This window comes from Ovis aries, chromosome 13 (assembly GCF_016772045.2).
Source record: "Ovis aries strain OAR_USU_Benz2616 breed Rambouillet chromosome 13, ARS-UI_Ramb_v3.0, whole genome shotgun sequence".
In the NCBI taxonomy this organism is placed as follows: domain Eukaryota; kingdom Metazoa; phylum Chordata; class Mammalia; order Artiodactyla; family Bovidae; genus Ovis; species Ovis aries.
The window spans coordinates 73,535,369-73,557,561 of NC_056066.1; the positions used below are offsets into that span (position 1 = coordinate 73,535,369).

The following is a 22,193-nucleotide window of genomic DNA, read 5'->3' on the forward strand; positions in this document are numbered from 1 at the left end:
GGGCAGACTTGCCCAGACCCCAAGGGTAACAGTGGAGCCCCCTTCCCACCGCCTGCATAAGGAGCCATCTGTTCTCGGCTGAATAAACCAGCGAGGGGAAGCAGCTCGCAGTCCCCTGCCCCCCGGCCCGACCCCCGCACAATGCGCCTTTCTCCGAGGAGACGCCGCCTGGGCGCCGCCGGAGAGCGCTCCGTCTGGCCTCCCCTCCCCGTGGCGGCACAGCAAGACACACACACCGACCCCGTGGAAACCAGACTTTTTTTTTTTTTTTTTAAGAAAAAGAAAACAAAAAAAAAGAAATCCTACAAAGAACTGAGCGCAGCACGCGTCTTCCACATCCCCTCCCCCGATCCCTCCCCGCAGTCCGACTTCTGGTCCAGGCGAGCCCAGCTCGAGCGCAACGCTGGGAGCCCGCCAGCGCCTCCCCCGCGACAGCCCAAGCCAGGGGGGACCCAGGTTCTGTCCGGGCCCGGCGCCCAGACGGCGCCCCTGGAGCGGGGGTAGAGGGCTGGGGCCGTCCGCGGGGCCGCTTTCCTCGCCCGGGTCCGGGCCACCCGCGGCCCTCACTTCTGGGTGGCCAGCTGGTTCTCCAGATCCTCCAGGCGTGCGGTCAGCTGGGCCAGTGGGAGGTTAAGGAAGCCTTCGGGGCTCTCGGGGGTCCCTTCGTCTCCCCTCCAGCCCGCGCCCCCGGACCCAAAGGATATGCTTCTGCGACAGACTCTCTAGCGTCCCCAGCGTGCGGCCCTGGAACTCCACGAGGCTTTCGCATTCGCAGGGGCTCCGAAGCTCTGTCCCCGCGCCGATGCCCTCCTCTGCCAGAGGGGCACAGACAGTCGGGGGAGTGAGAAGCTGCAGGAGGACCTGCCGGCCCTGGCCGAGGCCCCCCGATATCCCTCCACCCCGCCTGCGGCTGAGTGCACCGGTTTGAGATTCAGACAGACCTGGGATGAGTCCCAGCTCGACAGCTGTGAGATACTGGAAAACCCATTCAACCTTTCTAAGCCATGGATTCATTGTCTATAAAAATGGATACAATGAGAAAACCTATTCTTTGGGCGGTGGTGAAGACTCTGTGATTTTCATGTGAGTCTTATGTGGGTACCCATCTCAGAAGGTTTCTCAAACCTTGGTGCTCCTTGGACTCACTAGGAGATCTTGTCAAAATATAGATTCTTGGACTACCCTGGTGGTACTAGTGGATAAGAATCTGCCTGCCCCATGCAGGGGATACGGATCCCCAATCCCTGGTCCAGGAAGATTCCACATGCCTCGGAGCAACTAAGCCTGTGAACCACCACCAACTCGAGTCTCTATGCAACAACTACTGAAGCCCGTGCACTCTGGAGCCAGCAAGTTGCAACTATTGAGACCACGCGCTGCAAGAACTACTGAAGCCTGAGCGCCTTGGAGCCTGTGCTCTACAAGAGGAACCACTGCAATGAGAAGCCTGGGCAACTGGAGAGTAGCCCCTGCTTTCCACAACTAGAGAAAGACTGGATGCAGGAAAGAAAACACACACACACACACACACACAGAGAGAGAACAGTCAAAAAACAAAATATAGACTGATAAAGAGATATAGATAGATAGATGATAGATAGATAGATTCTTATTCTTAATGGGGAAGGAGCAGAGATGCTGTATTTCTAGTAAGATCCCAAGTGGTACTGATGCTGCTGGTCCATGGACCACACTTTGAGTAGCAAGAGTCGACAGAAATACGGCCCAAATGAAACTTTATGTGGTGATGGTAGCATCTGTTAGTGTGGTAGCACACAGATGGCTATTTAACACTTGAAATGTGGTTAGTGTGATTGAGGAAGTGAATTATGTAGTTTAAGTTAAATGGGCATATGTTGCTAGTGGCTAGTTTATTGGAGGGTGAAACGTTAGAACTGATACAAGTAAACACTTTATAGTGGATTTCATTGGTTCCCTAGGTCCATGAGTCAAGGTAAGTTGGAAGTGGCCAAACAGGAGATGGCAAGAGTGAACATCAACATCTTAGGGATCAGTCGTTCTCAAGTGTGGTCCCTGGACCACCAGCAGCAGCATCACCTAGGGTGTTATTAGAAATGCAAATGACCTGATTCTACTCCAGACCGACTACATCGGAAACTCTGGGGTTGGAGACAACAATTTGTCTTTGTCAAACCCTCCAGGTGCGTCTGATGCACACTAATGTTTAACAACCACTGGTTCAAGTCTATTTCCTCACACATTTCAACATCTCTGAAATCAAAATACGTGCCTTATAGTTAAATCTGGCATCTTTATTTTTTTTCTTAGCAATATAGAAAATATTAGTGATTCTTACAATGGATGATATCTTAGATTCACTAAATTCTGTTAATGTGTGCCATTTTGAATACTACAGCACAATGCCTGGCACTTGGCTTTCAATACAGAGTTGCTGTTATAATTAAAAAATTATATCTTAGTCTTGTATCCCCCAGCAAACTGCTGTATGTTGCGTCATCAGTGATATTGATAACAGCCCCAGAATGGCTCCTAACTTTGCAGGTGGGGACACCAAGGTCCAGAGAGAGAAGAGGATCTACCCGAGGTCATCCTTCATCGGTTGGTGGAGATCCTCAATCACAGAGGCCAGATTTCGGTTAGAATTCTAGAACTAGAGGCAACCTGGGGCAGCCAGCACCCTGCCCTATCACAGAAGAGGAAAGGTAAGGGAGAGGTGGGGGTTAAGTGACTTGTCCAAAGTCACACTGCAGGGGACATAAGAGTTAGGGACTTCCCTGGTGGTCCAGTGGCTAAGGCTCCGTGCTCCCAATGCAGGGGACCTGGGTTTGATCCCTGGTCAGGGAATTAGATCCCACACGCCACAACTAAGAGTTCCCATGCTGCAATCAAAGATCCTGCGTGCCACAACTAAGACCCAGCACAGCCAAATAAATGAATGAGTAAAAGAGGACAGGAAGGGCCCTGAAGGAGAAGTTAGTCCAGTGTCTCCATAATATCCTCGCTAATTATTAGAATAAGCCTGGAGAGAGGGAGAGGAAGAAAGGTGTGTGTGTGTATGTATATATGTATATGCATATACATAAATATATATACATATATACAGAGATATTTTAAACATAGATTGTCCAGGCCCAGCATAGCCCTACTGAACCTAGCTCTGGAGTGGGGTCTATTTATCTGAAAGAAAAGTCACATTGTAGGCCTGGGTTACAGTCTAAAGACTCTATGGTAAAAAAAAAAAAAAAAAAAAATCACCCCCTGAGGAATTCCCTCTATTACCTATAAAGGTACTTGTACACAAAGTTCAAGCCTATCCTCCCTCCACAAATAGAGTTGGTCCCCTTTTCCTTAGCTGAGCACCATATGAAGCAGATGGATTGAATTTATGGGATATATACATTTAATATGCCTCCCAGATGGTGCTAGTGGTAAAGAATCCACCTGCTGATGCAAGAGATGTGGGTTCCATCCCTGGGTGGGTAAGATCCCCTGGAGAAGGAAACGGCAACCTACTCGAGTATTCTTGCCTGGAGAATCGCATGGACATAAGAGCCTGGCAGGTTATAGTCCATAGGGTCACAAAGAGCCGGACAAGACTGAGCGACTAGGCACATATGTATTTAATACACATCTTTGTGTACTTGAAACACGCCCAGTCCTGCCCCTTTCCCAGGTCTGTGAAGCTGAATTCCAGCAAGATAAACGGACTTATGATGTGGCTCCCCTTACCAATGCTGAATTGGGCGTGCCTTTGAAAAAAATCCACCCCCCCCTCAAATTATTCTGAATTCCCGCTAATTTGGGCAACAGATCGCTTAGAATTGTGCTTCTTAAACTTAGTACTACCCACTCCAGTGTTCTTGCCTGGAGAATCCCAGGGACGGGGGAGCCTGCTGGGCTGCCGTCTATGGGGTCGCACAGAGTCGGACACGACTGAAGTGACTTAGCAGCAGCAAACTTAGTACTAATTCCCTGAGGGTCTTGTCAAAGTGCAGCATTGTATTCAGTAGGTTTTGAGAGGGCTGAAAACGCTGCAGTTTTAACAAATTACCAGGTGACAGCCCTGCCGACGGTCCAGGGACCACACTTTGAGTAAGGAGGCTCTGACCAGCGAGCCCATCCCCCGGCTGTCACTCAGCGAAGGGGGCGGGAGCGAATGGGACCCGGAGGCCTCGGAGGACGCGCGGTGAGAGAAGGGGCGGGGTCCCGAGCCGGCAGCGTTCACCTGGGCAGATGCTGCCTTTGAGGTTCTCCAGCAGGTGCGTCATGGTGCTGAAGTCCGGCGAGTAGGACACGTGCAGCTCGGCTGGCTCCGAGGCGATTTCTCGCAGTTCTTCCTCCACGGCCTTGCCCACGCCCACGGCGTACATGACGATGCCTGCGGGGTCGGGGGAACAGAGGGGGCGCCCTGGGCTTCAGGAAAGCTGCCTCCCCGCGTCCAACTCAAGCTCAGATCAGCCCGGCCCTCGCCAAGCCCACCTTCCTCCTTGGCTCGCGCCGCCCACACGGAGATGTTATCCTGGGAGCGGCCGTCGGTGAAGACCAAGCCCACGCGGGGCACGTTGAGCTCCCGGGGCCGCGCGCCCTGCGCCTCGGAGAAGCTGTGCTCCACCATGTGGCGCAGGGCCAGCCCGGTCATGGTGCCGCGCTCCATGTACTCCACGGCCAGGACCGCCTGCTTCACCTCGGCCGCGGTGCCGTAGCGGCCCAGCGGGAACTCCGTGCGCACCCGGCTGGAGAACTGCACCAGCCCCACGCGCGTGCCCTCGGGGGACACGTCCAGGAAGTCCACGATCTGGTTCACGAAGCGTTTCACCAGCTCGAAGTTCTGCGGGCGCACGCTCTTGGAGCCATCAACGAGCAGAACCAGGTCCACGTGGCCTTCCCGGCACCCTGCACCTCACCGGAGAAGAGCTGGGAGTGAGGGCGGGCAGCAGCTACTCGCTCATTCATTCATTCATTCGCAAACATTTATTATATAACAGATACTATGTGTGAACGCCTTCCTATGCCAGGCACTGTGATAAAATAATAAAAACTAATGATCACATCATCATCATTGGCATCCTTATCATCTTTGCCATTTATTAAGAGCTTAGCATGGGGCTTCCCTAGTGGCTCAGTGGTAAAGAATCTGCCTCCAATACAGGAGCTGCAAAAGACTCGGCTTTGATCCCTGGGTGGGGAAGATCCCCTGGAGGAGGGCATGGCAACCCACTCCAGTATTCTTGTCTGGAAATCCCACTCCAATATTCTTGCCTGGAAATCCCATGGACAAAGGAGGCTGGTGGGCTACAGTCCACCGGGTCACAAAGAGTGGGACATGACTGAAGCAACTTAGCAAGCAAGTGCTTAGCACAGGCATCTTTTTCATCATCATCATTACAGTAGCTACTGTTTACGATCATCTACTATGTTAACCAACAGAATTCTGAGCACTTTGCCTCCCCTGTGCTCAGCCAGAGACCTTGCTAGGCCCCAAGGGAGGTTTGACAATAAATTAAACATAATCCTGATCCATAAGGAAACAGAGATGAAGCAGAGCGGTCACATATGCGATTAGTGACCATCAAGGGAAGTGTTTGAATACAGGGGCATGCAGGGAGCAAGGTAGGATTCTTCCTGGAGTTGAGGAAGGCTGCGTGGAGGTGGTGACAAGTGATTTGGTTTTCAGGGATGAGTAGGAGTTCTCCAAGGCAGGAAGGGACAATTCTAGATGGTGGGGGCAATGTATGTAGAGGCATGGAAGCCAGGAGCCCTCGACACGTTTGGGAATGGGCTGGCCAGTACGGCTCAAATGTTTAAGTTTGGCAGGAGACAGGATGGTGGGGTTGGCTGAAGCAATATTTTAATGACCTAAGGCAGTGGTTTCAAAATTTTGACCACAAGTCACAGTAAAATATGAATAATAATGCATTATGATGCAATTATGTGCCATGCCATGCCACGCTAAGTTGCTTCAGTTGTGTCTGACTCTCTTCGACCCTATCGACTGTAGCCCGCCAGGCTTCTCTGTCCACGGGGATTCTCCAGGCAAGAATACTGGAGTGGGTTGCCACTCCCTTCCCCAGGGGATCTTCTCGACCCAGGGACTGAACCTGTGTTTCTTACATCCTCTGGACTGGCAGGCGAGTTATCAGTAGCGCCACCTGATAAGCCCATGATGCCCTTATGCTGCTAAGTCACTTCAGTTGTGTCCGACTCTGTGCGACCCCATAGATGGCAGTCCAGCAGGCTCCCCCGTCCCTGAGATTCTCCAGGCAAGAACACTGGAGTGGGTTGCCATTTCCTTCTCCAATGCATGAAAGTGAAAAGTGAAAGTGAAGTCGCTCAGTTGCCCTTATACTCACGTACAATTTAAACTGAGTTTCATGAAACAATACTTATTCTTTCTACATACATGCAGTAAACTCTATTTTCTCTCTCTTTTTTAAAAAGAATTCTGCCTTGTAACCCACTAATTTGATTTTGTTATCCACTATGGTTACACCCACCATTTGAAAAACTCAGGGGTAAGGCATTTGATCTTTATTTTGTAAGCACTGGTGAGCCACAGAAGGCTTTCGAGCAAGGGAGAAATGTGATCAAATAGTGTTTTTGAAATTAACTTTGGCAGCAGGGTAGAAGGCAAAGAGGTAAAGGCAGGGCATGGCAGAGCCTCCAACTCCACCACCACCAACACACACACATTTACACCACACACATGGGTCACAGCAAGGAAAGAGTTAAGGATGCTCAGAATGGGGCAGGGGGGCAGAGGCAGAAAGAATTAGCCCCCTTCCACCCATCACTCACGGCTGCAGCTCTTGCCATCTGCCTGGAGCTGCCGCCCCTCAGGACACACGCAGTGGTAGGAGAAGCCCTCACTCACACACTGGAACTCACAGCCATGGTCCACGCCATTGCAAAGATCCCGGGCTGAAAGGAGAGATAAGTCAGGATGAGCCAGGGTGGACTCCACCAGCTGAGACCCCTTGCCGCTCTGCACAAATGGAGAAGACCCCTCCTCACCCTGACAGCTCCTCCTGTCGGGCAGCAAGTCATAGCCCTCTCTGCAGCGGCACTGTGGCCCACCAAAAGTGCTAACACAGTCATGCTGGCAGCTGTGGTTCCCGAAGCTGCAGTGGTCAATGGCTGGTGGGAAGGAAGAGACAAAGACACACAGCGGTTCTGACTGGAGTCATCAGAGACCTCAGCATAGGGTACCAGCTGGGGGGCTGGCTCATCCCTGCAGCTCCTCTGGTCCTGCTGGAGTACAAAGCCAGCTTGGCACTGACAGAAATAGGAGCCAGGGATGCTGACGCAGTGATGCTCACAGCCACGGTCCCCTTCAGTGCAGAGGTCGAGGGCTGAGGAAATGGGGAGGTCGGCCTGGGCCCCGGTGCTGCACTTCTCAGCCCTGACAGCACAACTGCCTGGGAGCTTTTTACAAACACCTATGCCTGGGATGTCCCTGGTGGCCTAGCGGTTAAGACTCTACACTCCCAATGCAGGGGGCATGGGTTCAATCCCTGGTTGAGGATTTAAGATCCCACACAACGTGGGGTATGGCCAAAAAACACAAATAAATAAAAATACTTATGCCTGGACCCCAACCCCTAAAGATTCTGACTCAATTAGTCTGGGGTGGTACCCAGGCATCTGTGATTCTCCAAGCAGAGGCCTCCTTCCTACTGAGCCAAGCAGCTCTCCCAGCTCAAGCCCCAGCATGCCCACTACTAAGCCAGGAATAAGAATGGGACTCCACAGTTGTAAGAGACAGGGCTTCTGCCTTCAAGAGCTCATTAATTCACAGGGGAGGACCAGGCTCTGCCATTTAACCTGTCTGAGCCTCCATTTCCCCCTCTGCAAAATGGGAATACCATCGATGGAAGAGCGCGTGAGCATGCTAAGTCATTCTGTTGTTTCCAACTCTTTGCAACTCCATGGACTTTAGCCCGCCAGACTCCTCTGTTCATGGGATTCTCCAGGCCAGAATACTGGAGTGGGTTGTCATGCCCTCCTCCAGGGGATCTTCCCAACCCAGGGATCGAACCCACATCGCTTACATCTCCTACACTGGCAGGCAGATTCTTTACCACTAGCGCCACCGGGAAGCCTGAATGGAAGAGAACAATTGCTCTTTACACCCACCTTCTAAGGAGGGTGAACTGCTGCAGTGCTGAGTATCTCAATGATTTCAGTGTATAGATGGCCTAGAGCTGAACTGGGGAATAGGGACTAGAGAAAGATGGGCTGCTCTGTGTAAAAGTGTGAGACTGTGGGGTTCCTAGAAAAGAGATGGGGAGGGAGAGAGGGAAAAAAAAGAACAAGAGAGATGGTGTGGAGATGAGTAACATGGGTTGATCCCTATATAAATTCCCTATAGGGGGGTGACTAAGCACTTACAGAATTGAGGGTGCCTAATATTCATTTATAAATAAAGGATGTTTTCTTTTCTGTATGTTTGACTTCACTTAGATGTAAGTCACATCTCTGTCCACCCCCATTATTTAGTAAAATAGACATACGCACAACTTATACATACACACACGCCCTTGTGTGCACAAGTGTGTAAACCAGTGAAGAGGCTGATCCACATGCATAGCATGCATGGACTGAGAAACTGAGAGAGAATCTGTAAATCAAATGAATTCAGTAGAAGCTCAGAGCGAGAGGGGATCCCAGAATGTAAGCACTCGGAATTCCCAGAGATCTTGAGGAAGGTTTTGAATGTTCACAGGTCTACAAATAGGGTTTCAAGCCAGCCTTTTCTAAGCCCCCAAAACTAGAAGATCCCAGCTGACATCTGGATTATTGGAGACACAGGACTTCTTTTTCCCAAAATGTTGTGAGGTTGAGAGATGATATATGTAACAGTCTCAGTTCAGTATCTGATGTTCACTTGGCATTCAGTAAATCGTTCAATTCAGTTCAGTTGCTCAATCATGTCCGACTCTGCGACCCCATGAACAGCAGCACACCAAGCTTCCCTGTCCATCACCAACTCCCACAGCTTGCTCAAACTCATGTCCATTGAGTTGGTGATGCCAACCAACCATCTCATCCTCTGTCATCCCCTTCTCCTCCTGCCTTCAATCTTTCCCAGCATCAGGGTCTTTTCAAATGAGTCAGTTCTTCGAATCAGGTGGCCAAAGTATTGGAACTTCAGCATCAGTCCTTCCAACAAATATTCAGGACTGATTTTCTTTAGGAATGACTGGCTGGATTTCCTTGCCATCCAAGGGACTCTCAAGAGTCTTCTCCAGCACCCCAGTTCAAAAGCATTAATTCTTCGGCACTCAGGTTGCTTTATGGTTCAACTCTCACATCCATATGTGACTACTGGGATAACCATAACTTTGATTAAGTGGACCTTTGTTGGCAAAGTAATATCTCTGCTTTTTAATATGCTGTCTAGGTTTGTCATAGGTTTTCTTTCAAGGAGCAAGCATCTTTTAATTTCATGGCTGTAGTCACCATCTGCAGTGATTTTGGAGCCCAAGAAAATAAAGTCTGTCACTAATCCATTCCAGTAAATGGTAGTTGCCATTATGATCACAGGACTGGACACACATGTATTCTGTACATGGAGGGGGGTATTCCAATTGCATGAGCAAAGTATTGTGTGTCATCGCTTTTCAGAAGGCAAGAATGAAGAACCAGGCTTTGAGAGATTGCAGGTGCAGAGAGGCGAGGCAAGAGCAGCCCAAGTGAGCAGCTGGGAAAGAACTGAGATGCAGAAGCAGAAACGAGCAGCATGGATAGGGAATATAGGGGGTGTATGTATGGAAATTCCAACAGTGTCTAAATAACAGAAACAGTAAAGATGTGATGTGCCTCTGAAAAGGCTTGGGAGGTGTTTCAGAGCCAACCAAGAGATGTGCCTGAAAGAGGGAGGAGAGAAGATTGCAGAAAGTCCACTTAACCGTGGGGTCAAGACTTCTGGCCCTTGTCCCACCAAGGACTTGTGTGACCCCAAGCGATACTTTTTCTTTCCTAGACCTGAAAAGTGAGGGAGCTGGACTTTGACTTCCAAACTCCCTGCCAGACTCACTGGACTGATGCTGGGTCAATACGAAGCTGCAGAAGGTTCAGGAGCAGGGAAAGTGTAGGATGGGGGTAGTTCTCACCCATACAGCTCTTGTTATCTGCTGCTAGCTGGTAGCCAGGGTTGCAGGCACAGTGGAAGGTGCCCAGGGCGCTGACACACTGGTGCTGGCAGCCGTGTCCCCCCTGAGCACACAGGTCCTTTCCTAAGGACATACAAGAGTAGAATCATCAGGGAACAGAGCGGGAGAACACTCCAGCAAGAGAGAGCTGGATGGGGTCAGAGGCAGGCCCCGTGCTCCAGGATGTCTTTAGATGAAATATGACTCTTTTGAGAGGGGCCGACCCAGGGGAGGGCTTAGGGAAAATATATGGCCTGAGTGGCCCCTGTGAGTAGGCTCTGAAAACCTGGGCACCTAGCCAGATGGGTCAGGGGGATAAGGAAGGACTCCACGGAGTTAAGTAGAGGAAGTCGAGAGACCAAGTGAAACCGAAAGTCGCGTCCAACTTTTTGCGACCCCATGGACTGGGTCCATGGAATTCTCCAGGCCAGAATACTGGAGTGGGTAGCCTTTCCCTTCTCTAGGGGATCTTCCCAACTCAGGGATCAAACCCAGGTCACCAGCATTGAGGGCGGAGTCTTTACCACCTGAGCTATAAGGAGGGCAGCGAAAGACAAGGTGTGACAAGAACGCATCTGGCAGCATTGTGGGAGGAGCCAGAACAAGAGTGGGTGGGTCCTGTCCATGCGGACCGGGCTTGGCTCTTCTAGGATAGGAAGGCTACGGCGCTCAGGGGTGGTGCTTCTTGTTTAAAGGGGGAGGTTTTGGAGTTAGACATTAAACCCGTGGAAACCACCATGGTTCTTCAAGGTGGGTGGGCACGATAAACGTCGCTCCTTGTTGCGGGGAAGCCTTAAGCAAAACTGGGCAGAGCTGGAATTTAACACAACCCGCAGTGGGCCACTGACTCATTGGAAAAGATCCTGATGCTGGGAAAGATTGAAGGCGGGAGGAGAAGGGGACGACAAAAGATGAGATGGTTGGATAGCATCCATGGACATGATGGATGGACATGAATAAACTGTCCATGAGTTTGAGCTGGTGATGAACGGGGAGGCCTGTCGTCCTGCAGTCCATGGGGTCGCAAAGAATCGAACACAACTGAGCAACTGAACAGAACTCAGTTGCCAGGGCAACTCAAGGGGCTGGTAGGCGGGGCTAAGGGTGATGGGCGGAGCCACCGGGAGGCGACGGGATTTCACTGCGGTTGCAACCGGAATCCCAGCGGTGGGAGAGTTGGAGACTCCGTCCAGCGCTCCCCTCACTCACGACACAGCCGGCCCTGGAACTGCCGGCCGAACTCCTGGATAAGGTCGAAGGACTCGACGAGGAAGACGTGCTCGTTCAGCGGGGGGGACGCCATGGCGCGCAGGGAGCCCACGTCGGCGCGCTGTACCCCCACGGCGTAGATCTCGATGCCGCGCGCGCGCGCCTGAGCGGCCACCTCTGCCACGCGATCCTGGGGCCGCCCGTCGGTCACGATGACGGCCACGCGAGGCACGCGCGCCTCCGGCGGGCGCGCGCCCTCGGCCACGCTAAAGGCCACATTCATGGCGTACTGGATCGCCAGCCCGGTCATGGTGCCCTGCGCCAGCGGCACTAGAGCGCGGATGGCGCGCTCCATATCCTCGCGGCGCGAGAAGGCTCGGAGCGGGAAGACGCTCTGCACTTGACTCGAATACTGGATCACGCCGACGCGAGTGGCGTTGGGCCCCACGTCCAAGCTGCGGAGAAGGCCCACCAGGAACTGCCGCATAGTCTCGAATTCGAAAGGGCGCACGCTGCGTGAGCTGTCAATCACGAACACCAAATCCAGGGGCCCAGTACTGCACCTGGGACCTGCGAGGAGATCAGGAAAAGCTCTCTTAGGTTAGCAAAGCCTCGCGTACCGGGAGAACCCCCAGGAAAACCCAGAGCGGAACAATGCTCTCTCGGCGTTAACAGCGCCCAGCTCAGAATTAACCTTGCAAATGCAGGTTATATCCATCCACTCGCCCAGCATTTGCTGAGGGCCTGGGGAAGGAGACTGCACCGAATCTCTATCCTACAGCTCTGAGGGCTACTCTGAGGAGGTATTATCCATTCGGAGGGGGGACAAAGGGATGTAGCAAACTCAAATGCTGGCTCTAGGAGCCAGGCAGGCAACGTAAATAAAGGAGGGAATGTACTGGGGTTAGGACGGTGGACATCCAGAGAGCCCATATGGTTCCTGAAGTGGGCAGCCCCAACCAAATATTGCCTTGCAGCCGTGAGGACCCCATGTTAGCAGATCTTTAGTCTTTTCATGAAAAGCCTCAAATTGTTTTTTTTAAATGTAAAATCGCCTGTTTTTTTTTTTTTCAATTAACTTTTAAAAATGAAACGCCAACTGGGCAGTTCTGCATGAGCCCAACTTAGCTGCCTCCAAGCCACATCATACACTGGGGAAACTGAGGCCCACAGAAGCGAAGCTGTGAACTCGAACTCAACCCCTTAGAGTTCCAAAGCTCTTCCTTTTCTCTCCCTGGTGTGCAGTTGGCTGCAGATGGAGAACCAGCTTTTGCTCCCTTCCCCACCTGCTGGTGAGGGTGGGCCCTGGCTCACCTGCCAACTGCAGTTGGGTTTCCCAAGGCTGGAGAAGGAGCAGCAACAGGGGCAGCATCGAATATAGAAGCCCCCTCATGGCACTCAGCCAACAGAGAACGGAGGTGTCGAGCCTGAAGAGGAAGGAAAATATCAAAGCAATAGTGTTTACAGAGCTCTTATTCTAGGTGTTGGGCATTTTGGGGGGGGGAGGGTCATGGGTTTATTTTACTAATCTCTCTAGTTTCGTGCATGGTGAAAATTTTCATTATAAAAAAATTTCATCACAGTGAGTTTGCTGGAAACACAGGGAATTCTGCTTTTCAGAACTGCAGAATAGTAAATAAATAGAAAGTAGATTTTAAAATATACAAAAATCTAAAAGGAAAGGCCTTTCCTCAGTGCCAGGCACGATGATAAATGCTTTTCATGCACTGTGGCATTTATTGAGTCCTCTCAACAATTCTATGAGTCCAAGGCTGTTGCTGTCTCCAGAGTACAGATGAGGAAAGAGGCTCAGAAACTTCACTGCGTGTACCCAAAGTCGTGTGGCAAGAAAGTGACTCCTCCAGGATATAATCCTATGCCTATGGGGTTCCAAGGAGCAGCCACGTGACTCTTTGCAGAGGGAAGCCATTCCCCACCTCACCCCCTCCCCCTTGCACACAAGGCAGCTCTGTGTGGCTGTGCTCCCACCCACCACCACCCCACCCCTTGACTCAAACAGGCAGGGCCCCAATGCAGGCCTGCTGTCGCCTTGGCCGAAACCCACCACGCCGATGAACTTGTGACTTGGTGCCGCCCCTTCCCGCCTGCTCTCAGGAAAGGTCTCCAGGGGGCGCCCTCTTGGGTCTAGCTGTGTTGGCTAGGTGGCCGTGGGAAGCCCACATCTGCCCAGCAGGTGCTCCTGCCCAAAGCAAACAGGGAGCCAGGAGCCCCAGGGCCTTGGAGATAAGGCTGGGGTAGAATATATCCGGCGCTAGGGCAGAGGAGCAGAGGTGCGCACGGAGGGCTCTGGGGACAGTGGCACTGGACGCCCCCGGACTCCGCCATGGACCTCGTGGGGGCAGGTGAGCGCTCACTCTCTCTTGGCCCTTGGCGACGCCCGTTGAGAATCACGAAGGACTCCCATTGTACAGATGCGAAAAGTGAGGCCCAAGAAGGTGGCCCGCCGAGCTGCAAAGGAACCTAGGACTCCTGGCTGCCGTTCTTCCTTCTGAGCGACCTGGCAACCTGGTCCTTAGGCGTCGCCTCTTTTTCTTCCATCCCCTCCCTGGGGTCCCTACTCCACTCCATCCCCTCGCCCCTTGCTGAAGCTGTGCTAGCCATTTTTCTGTTTCCGTTTCTTGGCAGAGGGGGCCAGCTGCCCCTAATCCAACCGCAGCCCCGCCCCCTCCCCAATTCCGTGAATGGTTCTATTCTGAGAAAGGCCGGGTGCCTGTCGCGCCCTCTAGGCGCCCTCCCACTTGCGGATCCTCACCTCCTCTGCCTCAGCGTTGGTAGAGGAACAAATACCCCTCTGGCAGAACCTGTCGTGGGAGGGTGACAAGGCCAGACGTGCCAGCCGCTCCTGGAGGTGGGCGGGTGTGGAATGCCTCCTCCGGCGTGGGCCACAGCCCAGCAGGGGAGCACCCCTGAGGAGCACGAGGGTACAGGCACAAGGCACCTTGGCCCCTCCCATCCGTTCCTGTCTGCAGAAGCTCCTGGGCCCCTAAATCTTAAGTTTCCCCTTCTCCTGCTCTTGGCCTGATCCAACATCTCGCTTGGCACCCCACCTCCACCCAATCCTAGAAAGTCAAAATAGGGCTTGCGTCCAAGTTCATCACCCTTCCAACTCCTCATTCTAGAGAGGAAGGAGCCAGGACCAGAGAGGGTCATGTCTTGCCCAGGTCACTCAGCAACGTGGCAAGGTGACAGGACTGACCCCAGAACCCGGAGCTCCTCGAGGGGGTTAATCCTTGCTTTAAGAAATGCCCTTAGGATGGAGAAAGTGGATTCTCGAGGGAGGAGAGGTTTGTGAATAATTCCTCAAGAGTTGGCTGAAGAATAAACACTTCGAGGACGTTCCGGGGAACGGGTTAGTGGGGGGAGGGAGTGCCGGGGGTTCCTAGAGGGAGGAGATTGGGGATAAGGTCCCCCTTCTCCGTTTTGGCGCCCGTACTCGTGGGGACTCTATTTGGAGAGGGCCCTGCAGAGGTGGGGAAGGGCACTACAGGTCAGACGGGGCACCGTAGGCGGTGCAGCCGCGGCTAAATACGGGCGCCTGGTCTGGCTGGATGCCTGCTCCCCGCAGACCCCTCGGCACCCCCAGGCCCTTTGACTCACCTGAGCCTGCCGGACAGCTCAGAGGCGCGGCCGCAGAGCGGAGCCGACGGGCGGAGCCTCCCCGGCAGTTGGACCAGGTACCGGCACGGGCAGTGTGCCCGAGGTGGGGACGGCCGGGCAGCTGGAGCGGGCGGAGGCGGCGGCCGCATTTAACCCGGGGGCCGACGGGTGGGAAGGGGGAACGCCGGCTGCGACCCCTCCCACTGGCAGGGAGCGACCCCCCTTCCTCCGAGGGCTGGGGCGGGGCCAGCGCGACGCCCCCTGCTCCCGCCACCCCTGGAGCCACAGACACGAGCTGCGGGGCGGGAATTGGGCTCCCGCGGGAGGCTGGGCGGCTACGCTCTCCGCAGCCGGAATGCATTGGAAGCCTCCGAGGCCCTTCCCCGGGGAGAGCCCCAAGGGGCGGAGCGGGGCCTGGCTCGGCCGCTGGCTGCTTGGCCCCGCTTCCGAGGGTGCGGCCGAGCTCTTGACCCCGCCGCCCCTTCGAGGGGTGGAGAGAGGCCCCGGACTCTGGTCCTGCAAGGAGGGATAAAGGGTTCAGAAGGGCAGCCTGAGGCTTCATGGCTCTCCCCAGGCCCCACCTGGTGGTGCCTCGGATCCTGCCCTCATGGACGCCTTTCCACGTTCTCTGCAATTACTGAGGTCCTGGGCCCAGCCATCCTAGCCCATCAAAACACCCTGGCGGAGAAGACCCCAGGCCCTTAGGCCCTGACTGGCCCCCTGCACAGGCCCTGTGTTCAGGGGAAGGAAAGCTGAGACAGCAATAGAAGCCTTCTCTTGGGAGATATGGGGTTGGGAGTGTTGCTTTAACCCGAAAAATACGAAAATATTCCAAGATGCTGGGCACACAGTTTGGGGTGCCCGCCCATTTTTTCAGGCATCTGCTGACCGGCCAGAGAGCACTCTTCTGGTCCGGGGTCCAGCAACCACTCTCCCCTCCTCTCTCTCCGCGCCGCCTCCCCCTCACCCCCCATCCGCATCAGGACTGCCCCGGGGTGGGTCCCGAAAGGGTGCTGGGAAGCCATGCGCCCTTACAACCTCAGCCTCCGCCTTAAGGCCGGCACAAGTGAGGGCTTTATGCCGCTGGGGCCTCACCCCAGGGCTCCAGGCTGCAGTGGGCGTGGAGCCAGACCTGCGGAGTGGCGCCTGGGTGGTCCCGGTGTTCGCCATGAAGACCTCACTGAGCACCATACCACCCAAATATTTAGCCCACAGCTTACACTCAAGTCGCCTCTCTTGCCTAAGGCTTCTTCTCTTTGACCCCGAGGGGGCAGAACTAGGAGGGTCCCTTTCCCCCATTCATTTACTCAATCTGCCCACTTGGGTCTCAGCGCCCTGCTGCGGGTGCCCGGCCCGCCCCCACCCAGTCCCAGGTCGTCCTCGGAGCCCAGCGCGGTCCTGAGGGAAGGCGTGCGCCGCTGCCTGCAGCAGCAATGCGAGCAGACGGTTCGGATCCTGCACGCCAAGGTGGCCCAGAAATCGTACGGAAATGAGAAGAGGTAGGTCCTTCGGTGACCCTGCAAGGTTCCCAGGGCCCGCCTTTAGCCCTGTGGTCCCCCTCCCCGTTTGGAGTCTTTTCGCTTCCCAGGTGGTGGAGATGGTAAAGAGTCCACCTGTTAAGGCGGAGACACAAGAGAGATGAGTTCGACCCCTGGGTCCGGACGATCCCCTGGAGAAGGAAATGGCAGCTCAATTCAGTATTTTTTGGCCTGGAAAATTCCATGGACAGAGGAGCCTGGCGGATTACAGTGTATGGGGTCGCAAAGAGTGAGACATGACTGAGCACGCATATGCACGCTCACCACACACAGAACCTGGAGAGGACTCAGGGCTCCACTCTTAGCCAATCAGCAGCCTTTTTCCCTCAGTCACCATCAGCCCCGACTTTGATCTGTTACAGAACCACCCTGTGAATCTACAGTCCCCATTCACTCATTCACCCATTCATTCATTCTTTCATTCCACAACTGCCTACTTTGTGCTTATCATGCGTCAGGCTCTCTGGCACTGCTGGGCACCCAGCACACAGTTGGACAAGATAGATACGATGACTGCCTTTGTGGCATCTTTGCTCTAGTGTGAGAGAGACGGACAATAAACACCTCACAAATCAGTGAAGAAGATGCTCCCAGATGGTGATGAGAGCTAGAAGGGAAACAGAATAGGGCAAGGTGATAGAAACTGAGGGGCAGGGGTGTATTTAGCTAGCAAGGTCAAGATGGTAGGAAGGCCTTTTGAGGCCGTGAAATCTGAACTAAGACTTAAATGTGAAAATGGAGCCAGACATGAGAAAGTCTGGGGGGAGCATGTTTTAATTAGAAGCAATGAAAAATGCAAAGACCTTGACTCACTTGGTACTAACTTGGCCTGTTCCAGGCCAAAAGAAGTCAGGGTGGCTGGAATTAGAGAAGAGGGGTCATCATAGGAAGTGAAGTTGGAAAAGGGGCCAGATCATGTAAGTACTTTGAATTTAAACCACTGGAGGATTTTAAGATAAGCAACATACCTTAAAAAAAAAAAAGGCAAAACCCCATTTGGCTGTTGTGTGAAAAACAGGTCGAAGCGGTAGGGGTGGGAGCAGAGAGACCAATGGGAGGCTGATGCAGTGATCCAGACAAATTGATGGCAGTTGGGACAAAGATGGAGGTGGTCAGAAGTCAATGGATTCTGAATATGTTTTAAAGGTGGTGGATAGGACTTACTGATGGATTGAGTGAGGAATGTGAAAAAAAGAAAAGAAAGATTCGAGTATTAATGAGGTTCACAGTCGCGGAGAAACCTGGGGAGATGGAGGAGGAATCAAGGATTCCGTTGGCTTTCTGCTATCTTTGAGATGCCTCAAAGACAGGACGCTAAAGTGGAGATGGATATACGAGTCCGGCGCTTACATGTCTCCGCAGGTTCTTCTGCCCGCCGCCCTGTGTCTACCTCGCAGGTCCCGGCTGGAGGGTGAAGCCAGTGCCGGGCCAAGGTGAGGGCGGACTCCAGGGTGGCCGGGCGGCTCGGTTTATAAGGGGACCAGCCACTCACTCTGCAGGGCCCGGGAGCGGGGCGGTTCTCAGGCGCAGTCTCGCCGCGCCCTCTGGCGGCGAGAACTAAGCTTGCCTGGCTGACATCTGAGTGCTTCCAGAGCCCGCTCGCATCCCTTTGCAGCCCACCAGGCAGGGGAGACTGGGCCCCTGGTGTGCGGTTACATGGGACTAGACGGCGCGTCCGGCAGCGCCGCCGAGACGCAGAAGTTGAATTTCGAAGAGCAGCCCGACTCCAGGGTGAGAGCGCATGGCAGGAGGGGGGCGGTGTGTGTGTGGGGGGGGGGGGGGGGGCTGCGATTCCTTCTCCCATCCTCACTTCTCCCTTGGAGGGGACCGGAGAGGGGAGGGGGCTCCTTCAACTCCCCCTGCAGGAGCCAAAAGATAGGTGGGGATGCGGAGAGATCAGGTTGAGGCTGAGCCCAAGAGCTTGGACGTGTCATGTCACGTCCAACGGGGCGAGCGTCAGGTAACTGGGGGTGGTGGGCTCATCCCGGGACTTAGGGCTGCGATGAGACTACCCCGTCCCCGCGAACCCGGTAGGAATTCAGTTGCGCCAAGACTCTGTACATCTCGGACGCAGACAAGAGGAAGCACTTCCGACTGGTGTTGCGGCTCATGCTCCGAGGCGGCCGGGAGCTGGGCACCTTCCACAGCCGCCTCATCAAGGTCATCTCCAAGCCCTCGCAGAAGAAACAGTCGCTGAAAAACACCGACCGTGAGCGGGGGCGGGGCCTGGCCGCGGGGCGGGCTTGGGGAGGTGCCCCAGGTCTGCAAACGGCTTGATTTGGGAAGGGGGAGGGGGAGAGGCCTGGGAGTCTGAGCCGAAAGCGGGGCCCGGTCTGGATAAGTGGGTGTGGCTTAGGTATCCAATTTGAGGTTAAGGGTCCCCAAAATAGCTGGCAGATGCTGAACTAAAGACAAAATATAAAAAGGCAGAGGAAATTCAGTTAAAAATATTTATTCAGTGCCTGATGTGCCTTGCAAGTGTCTGTTCTGGAGGAACAGCCTAGCCTAGCAGGAGAGAGACACACATAGCTGATCAAAGAGACAGTTGGAGATAAGTACTGCCCTGGATGCCAAGTGATAAACCCCGGGGCTAATGGGTTTGACAATACAGGGGAAAAAAGCCTGAATGACAATAACACCATCACCCTCCCTGGAAGATGGAAGGGAGAAGCTGGGCCAAAGGGGCCTTTCTTGGCAGGCATGTACATTCATCACCCTGTTGGATGCTCATCCTTGTAAGGTGAGTGGTAGGTGAGGAAAATGAGACGCGGAACATCCATCCATTCGTTTAAGAAATGTTCCGGGCTTGGACTTCCCTGGCAGTCCAATGGTTAAGACTATGGTTCCACTGTAGGGGACTCAGGCTTGATCCCTGGTTGGTGAATCCTAAGATCCTGTATGCCACTCAGTGGGACCAGAAAAAAGGAAAAGAAAAAAGAAATATTGGGGCCCATCACCTTCCAAATGACTTGCTTAGGTCTGCCCAGCTGGAAAAGTGGTCCAGCCAGCATTTGAACTTGAGTTGATGTGACTCAAGCCCGCTCCCACCCTGCACCTTGTTACTTTCTGTTAAAAATGCTGAAGGATGTCTCAGATTCAGGTAGTGTTCTGGCTGGCCACTGGTGTGAGGACAGGGCCAGGAAATGGTTAGGTGGTATAGTGTGACGGTTTTAAGTGCAGATTCTGGAGCGAGGTGGCCTGGGTTTGAATCCTGGCTCTGCTGCTGGCTAGCTGTGTGATCCTGAGGGAGTTGTTCTCTTGAGTAAAGATAATATTATCTACTGCAGACGGTTGTTGAGAAGCAAAAGAGCTAACTCATGCTCAGCATTTAAAAACTCATGCTCAGCATGAAAAAAGTGAACGTTAGCTATCATCATTATGATAGTGGATGGGAACTTGGGTGAAGTATACATTGAGCACCCACAGTATGCCTGGTACTGTGAGGGAAGAATAGGTGATGCCCCAGTGCTTTCTCCCCAGGTGCTCAAAATCCAATCAGAAAGCAGAATGGTGGCTCTGAATCTGTGCTAAAGGCCAAAAGAGATCAATAAACCATAGGAATAGACATTTCACACCACATGCCTTTTGCTTATACAGTCTTCTGAGCAACTCCTACCTACCTCGTCCTCCCCAGCTGAGAGTATAACCTCCTCCAGGAAGCCTTCTGAAATCCATCCAGCCCTTACTACATCCTACTGAAAGTTTCTATTTATTCCTGGTCCCCACTCTGAGACTGTGAACTCCTCCAGAGCAAAACTAGGTCTAATTCACCCTTTGGTGCCCGGCACCCAGCGTAGGGCAGGCCACCAAGCAGGCATTTAGTAACTACTTGATAACATTCTATTTTTCATGCCCAGGCAGCGAAAAGGACCAGACAGAGGTATAGAAGCAGGATTATAGCAGGTGCTGGATAAGTAGCCATGAGACAATGGCTAGTGTGTCTGGGAATTTGAGCCAGATTGGCTCAGGAGACAGAGGGTGGGAACTGGCAATTCCAAGGGGCCAAGCACCGCCCGGGCACTGACTCCACCTCCCCTTACAGTGTGCATATCCTCCGGCTCGAAGGTCTCCCTCTTCAACCGCCTGCGCTCCCAGACGGTCTCCACGCGCTACCTCTCTGTGGAGGACGGGGACTTTGTGGCCAGTGCACGCCAATGGGCTGCCTTCACTCTCCACCTGGGTAATCCCACTAGCAGGCCTGGGGCTGGGCACTTCACATGCATTCACTTATTTAATCTTCACCACAACTCATCCACGGAAGTAAATGTTGCCCCATGGAACCAAGGCTTACAGACACCAAAAGACTTGTCAAAAATCCTAATGAGTCGGTAACTGAACCCAGCTACTCTGACTCCAGCATCCAGCTCCTTCCCCCAGCTCAGCCCCTGCCCCCAGAGCACAGGCATTCTTAAGGATGGGCCACAAGGGGTTTCTCCAGGCTGAGAATTTTCAGCCTGAGCCACCTCCCTGTGTGCCAACCCTGCCCATAAGACCCATGTGTGACGCGAGATGGAGCCAGAGGCAGAGGATTTGGGACAGAAGCGTAGGACCCCTGAAGCCCTCCTGCCTTCTGTTTATTCCTCAGCTGATGAACACTGTTCCCAGGGGGACTTCCCGCCTCGAGAGGGCTACGTCCGCTACGGCTCCCTGGTGCAGCTCGTCTGCACGGTCACAGGCATCACCCTACCTCCGATGGTATGGGAAGGGAGGGCACGACTGGACGGGTCACCCCAGATCCATCCACAAGGGAAGGGCTGAGGGTGAGCACCCAAAGCATGATGACCCCTATCCTCACTGGGGACACTCAGCGTTTGTGAGACTGTGTGGAGGTTAAGAGCTGTCATGGTGGGGGCGCGGATATGCCAGCAATATGCCAGCATTCCGCATGGCTATTGGGGTAGCAGAGAGCTGGCTGGGAGGGCAGCCTGTGGGCACCCAGGCACCCTGCTGTGACACCTCCCCCACACTTCTGCCATAGATCATCCGCAAAGTAGCCAAACAGTGTGCCCTCCTTGACGTGGATGAGCCCATCTCCCAACTCCACAAGTGTGCATTCCAGTTTCCCGGTGGTCCTCCAGGAGGAGGAGGCACCTACTTATGTCTCGCTACAGAGAAGGTGGTGCAGTTTCAGGTGAGAAGCAGAGACTCTTGGCACCAAGAATCCCAGAAAATCAGAACTGCAAAGAACAGTAGGATATAAGATCACCATTATCATGACCATCGTGGTTGCTGCTCACCAAGCAACACTGCCTCCTATGGAATGTTAGACATGAAGACTATCAAGATAGAATCAGAGAATGTAGAAAAGAATAGTAATAGTAGCATTGAGCAATGCTCCTTCCCAAAGGCTATTAAAGTCATAGAATGTTGTGATATAAAATTGTAGGGGAATTCCCTGGTGGTCCAGTGGTTAGGACTCTGCACTTCCACCACAGGGAGCCGGGGTTCCATCTCTGGTCCGAGAACTAAGATCCCACAAGCCTGGAGGCACGGGGTTAAGAAAAAAAAAATTGTAGAATGTAGATAAAAATCAATAATAAATAGTAGTTTTGGCTGGTGGCTCAGAGGTTAAAGTGTCTGCCTGCAATGTGGGAGACCTAGGTTCAATCCCTGGTTGGGAAGATCCCCTGGGGAAGGAAATGGCAACCCACTCCAGTATTCTTGCCTGGAGAATCCCATGGATGGAGGAGCCTGG

The 22,193-nt window shown here is 53.4% G+C and overlaps 2 protein-coding genes across 3 annotated transcripts; one reads left to right on the top strand and one right to left on the bottom strand.

Annotated features, from left to right (window-relative positions):
- Positions 1-244: 244 nt before the first annotated feature.
- On the bottom strand, positions 245-15,323 carry MATN4 (matrilin 4). 2 transcript variants are annotated; one of them, XM_042230179.2, is made up of 11 exons: positions 14,961-15,323; positions 12,657-12,769; positions 11,343-11,912; positions 10,095-10,217; positions 7,211-7,331; positions 6,994-7,118; positions 6,778-6,900; positions 4,462-4,875; positions 4,208-4,360; positions 705-812; positions 245-622 (listed from the first exon to the last, which is right to left on the bottom strand). In XM_042230179.2, exons 1-11 carry the CDS (start codon positions 15,107-15,109, stop codon positions 564-566), a joined length of 2,058 nt encoding a protein of 685 aa, XP_042086113.1. In that variant the 5' UTR covers positions 15,110-15,323; the 3' UTR covers positions 245-563. The 2 variants fall into 2 exon arrangements, with proteins under 2 accessions (XP_042086113.1, XP_014955384.2); XM_015099898.4 differs by lacking the exon at positions 7,211-7,331 and having other exon boundaries at positions 6,994-7,116.
- A 2,623-nt stretch (positions 15,324-17,946) lies between these two features.
- On the top strand, positions 17,947-22,057 carry RBPJL (recombination signal binding protein for immunoglobulin kappa J region like). Its single transcript, XM_042230180.2, has 5 exons — positions 17,947-18,229; positions 18,533-18,707; positions 20,541-20,678; positions 21,084-21,193; positions 21,477-22,057. The coding sequence occupies exons 1-5, from the start codon at positions 18,155-18,157 to the stop codon at positions 21,696-21,698; spliced, it is 720 nt and encodes a 239-aa protein (XP_042086114.1). The 5' UTR covers positions 17,947-18,154; the 3' UTR covers positions 21,699-22,057.
- The last annotated feature ends 136 nt before the right edge of the window (positions 22,058-22,193 follow it).

Coding starts and splice junctions, on each gene's coding strand:
- MATN4 (XM_042230179.2), bottom strand. CDS start 15,109: ATGCGGCCGCCGCCTCCGCCCGCTCCAGCTGCCCGGCCGTCCCCACCT. Junction 6,901..6,993: donor CGACAGGAGGAGCTGTCAGG/GTGAGGAGGGGT, acceptor CTCTCCTTTCAG/CCCGGGATCTTTGCAATGGC. Junction 4,361..4,461: donor GGCGCGAGCCAAGGAGGAAG/GTGGGCTTGGCG, acceptor CCGACCCCGCAG/GCATCGTCATGTACGCCGTG.
- RBPJL (XM_042230180.2), top strand. CDS start 18,155: ATGGGACTAGACGGCGCGTCCGGCAGCGCCGCCGAGACGCAGAAGTTG. Junction 18,230..18,532: donor AAGAGCAGCCCGACTCCAGG/GTGAGAGCGCAT, acceptor CGAACCCGGTAG/GAATTCAGTTGCGCCAAGAC. Junction 18,708..20,540: donor GTCGCTGAAAAACACCGACC/GTGAGCGGGGGC, acceptor CTCCCCTTACAG/TGTGCATATCCTCCGGCTCG.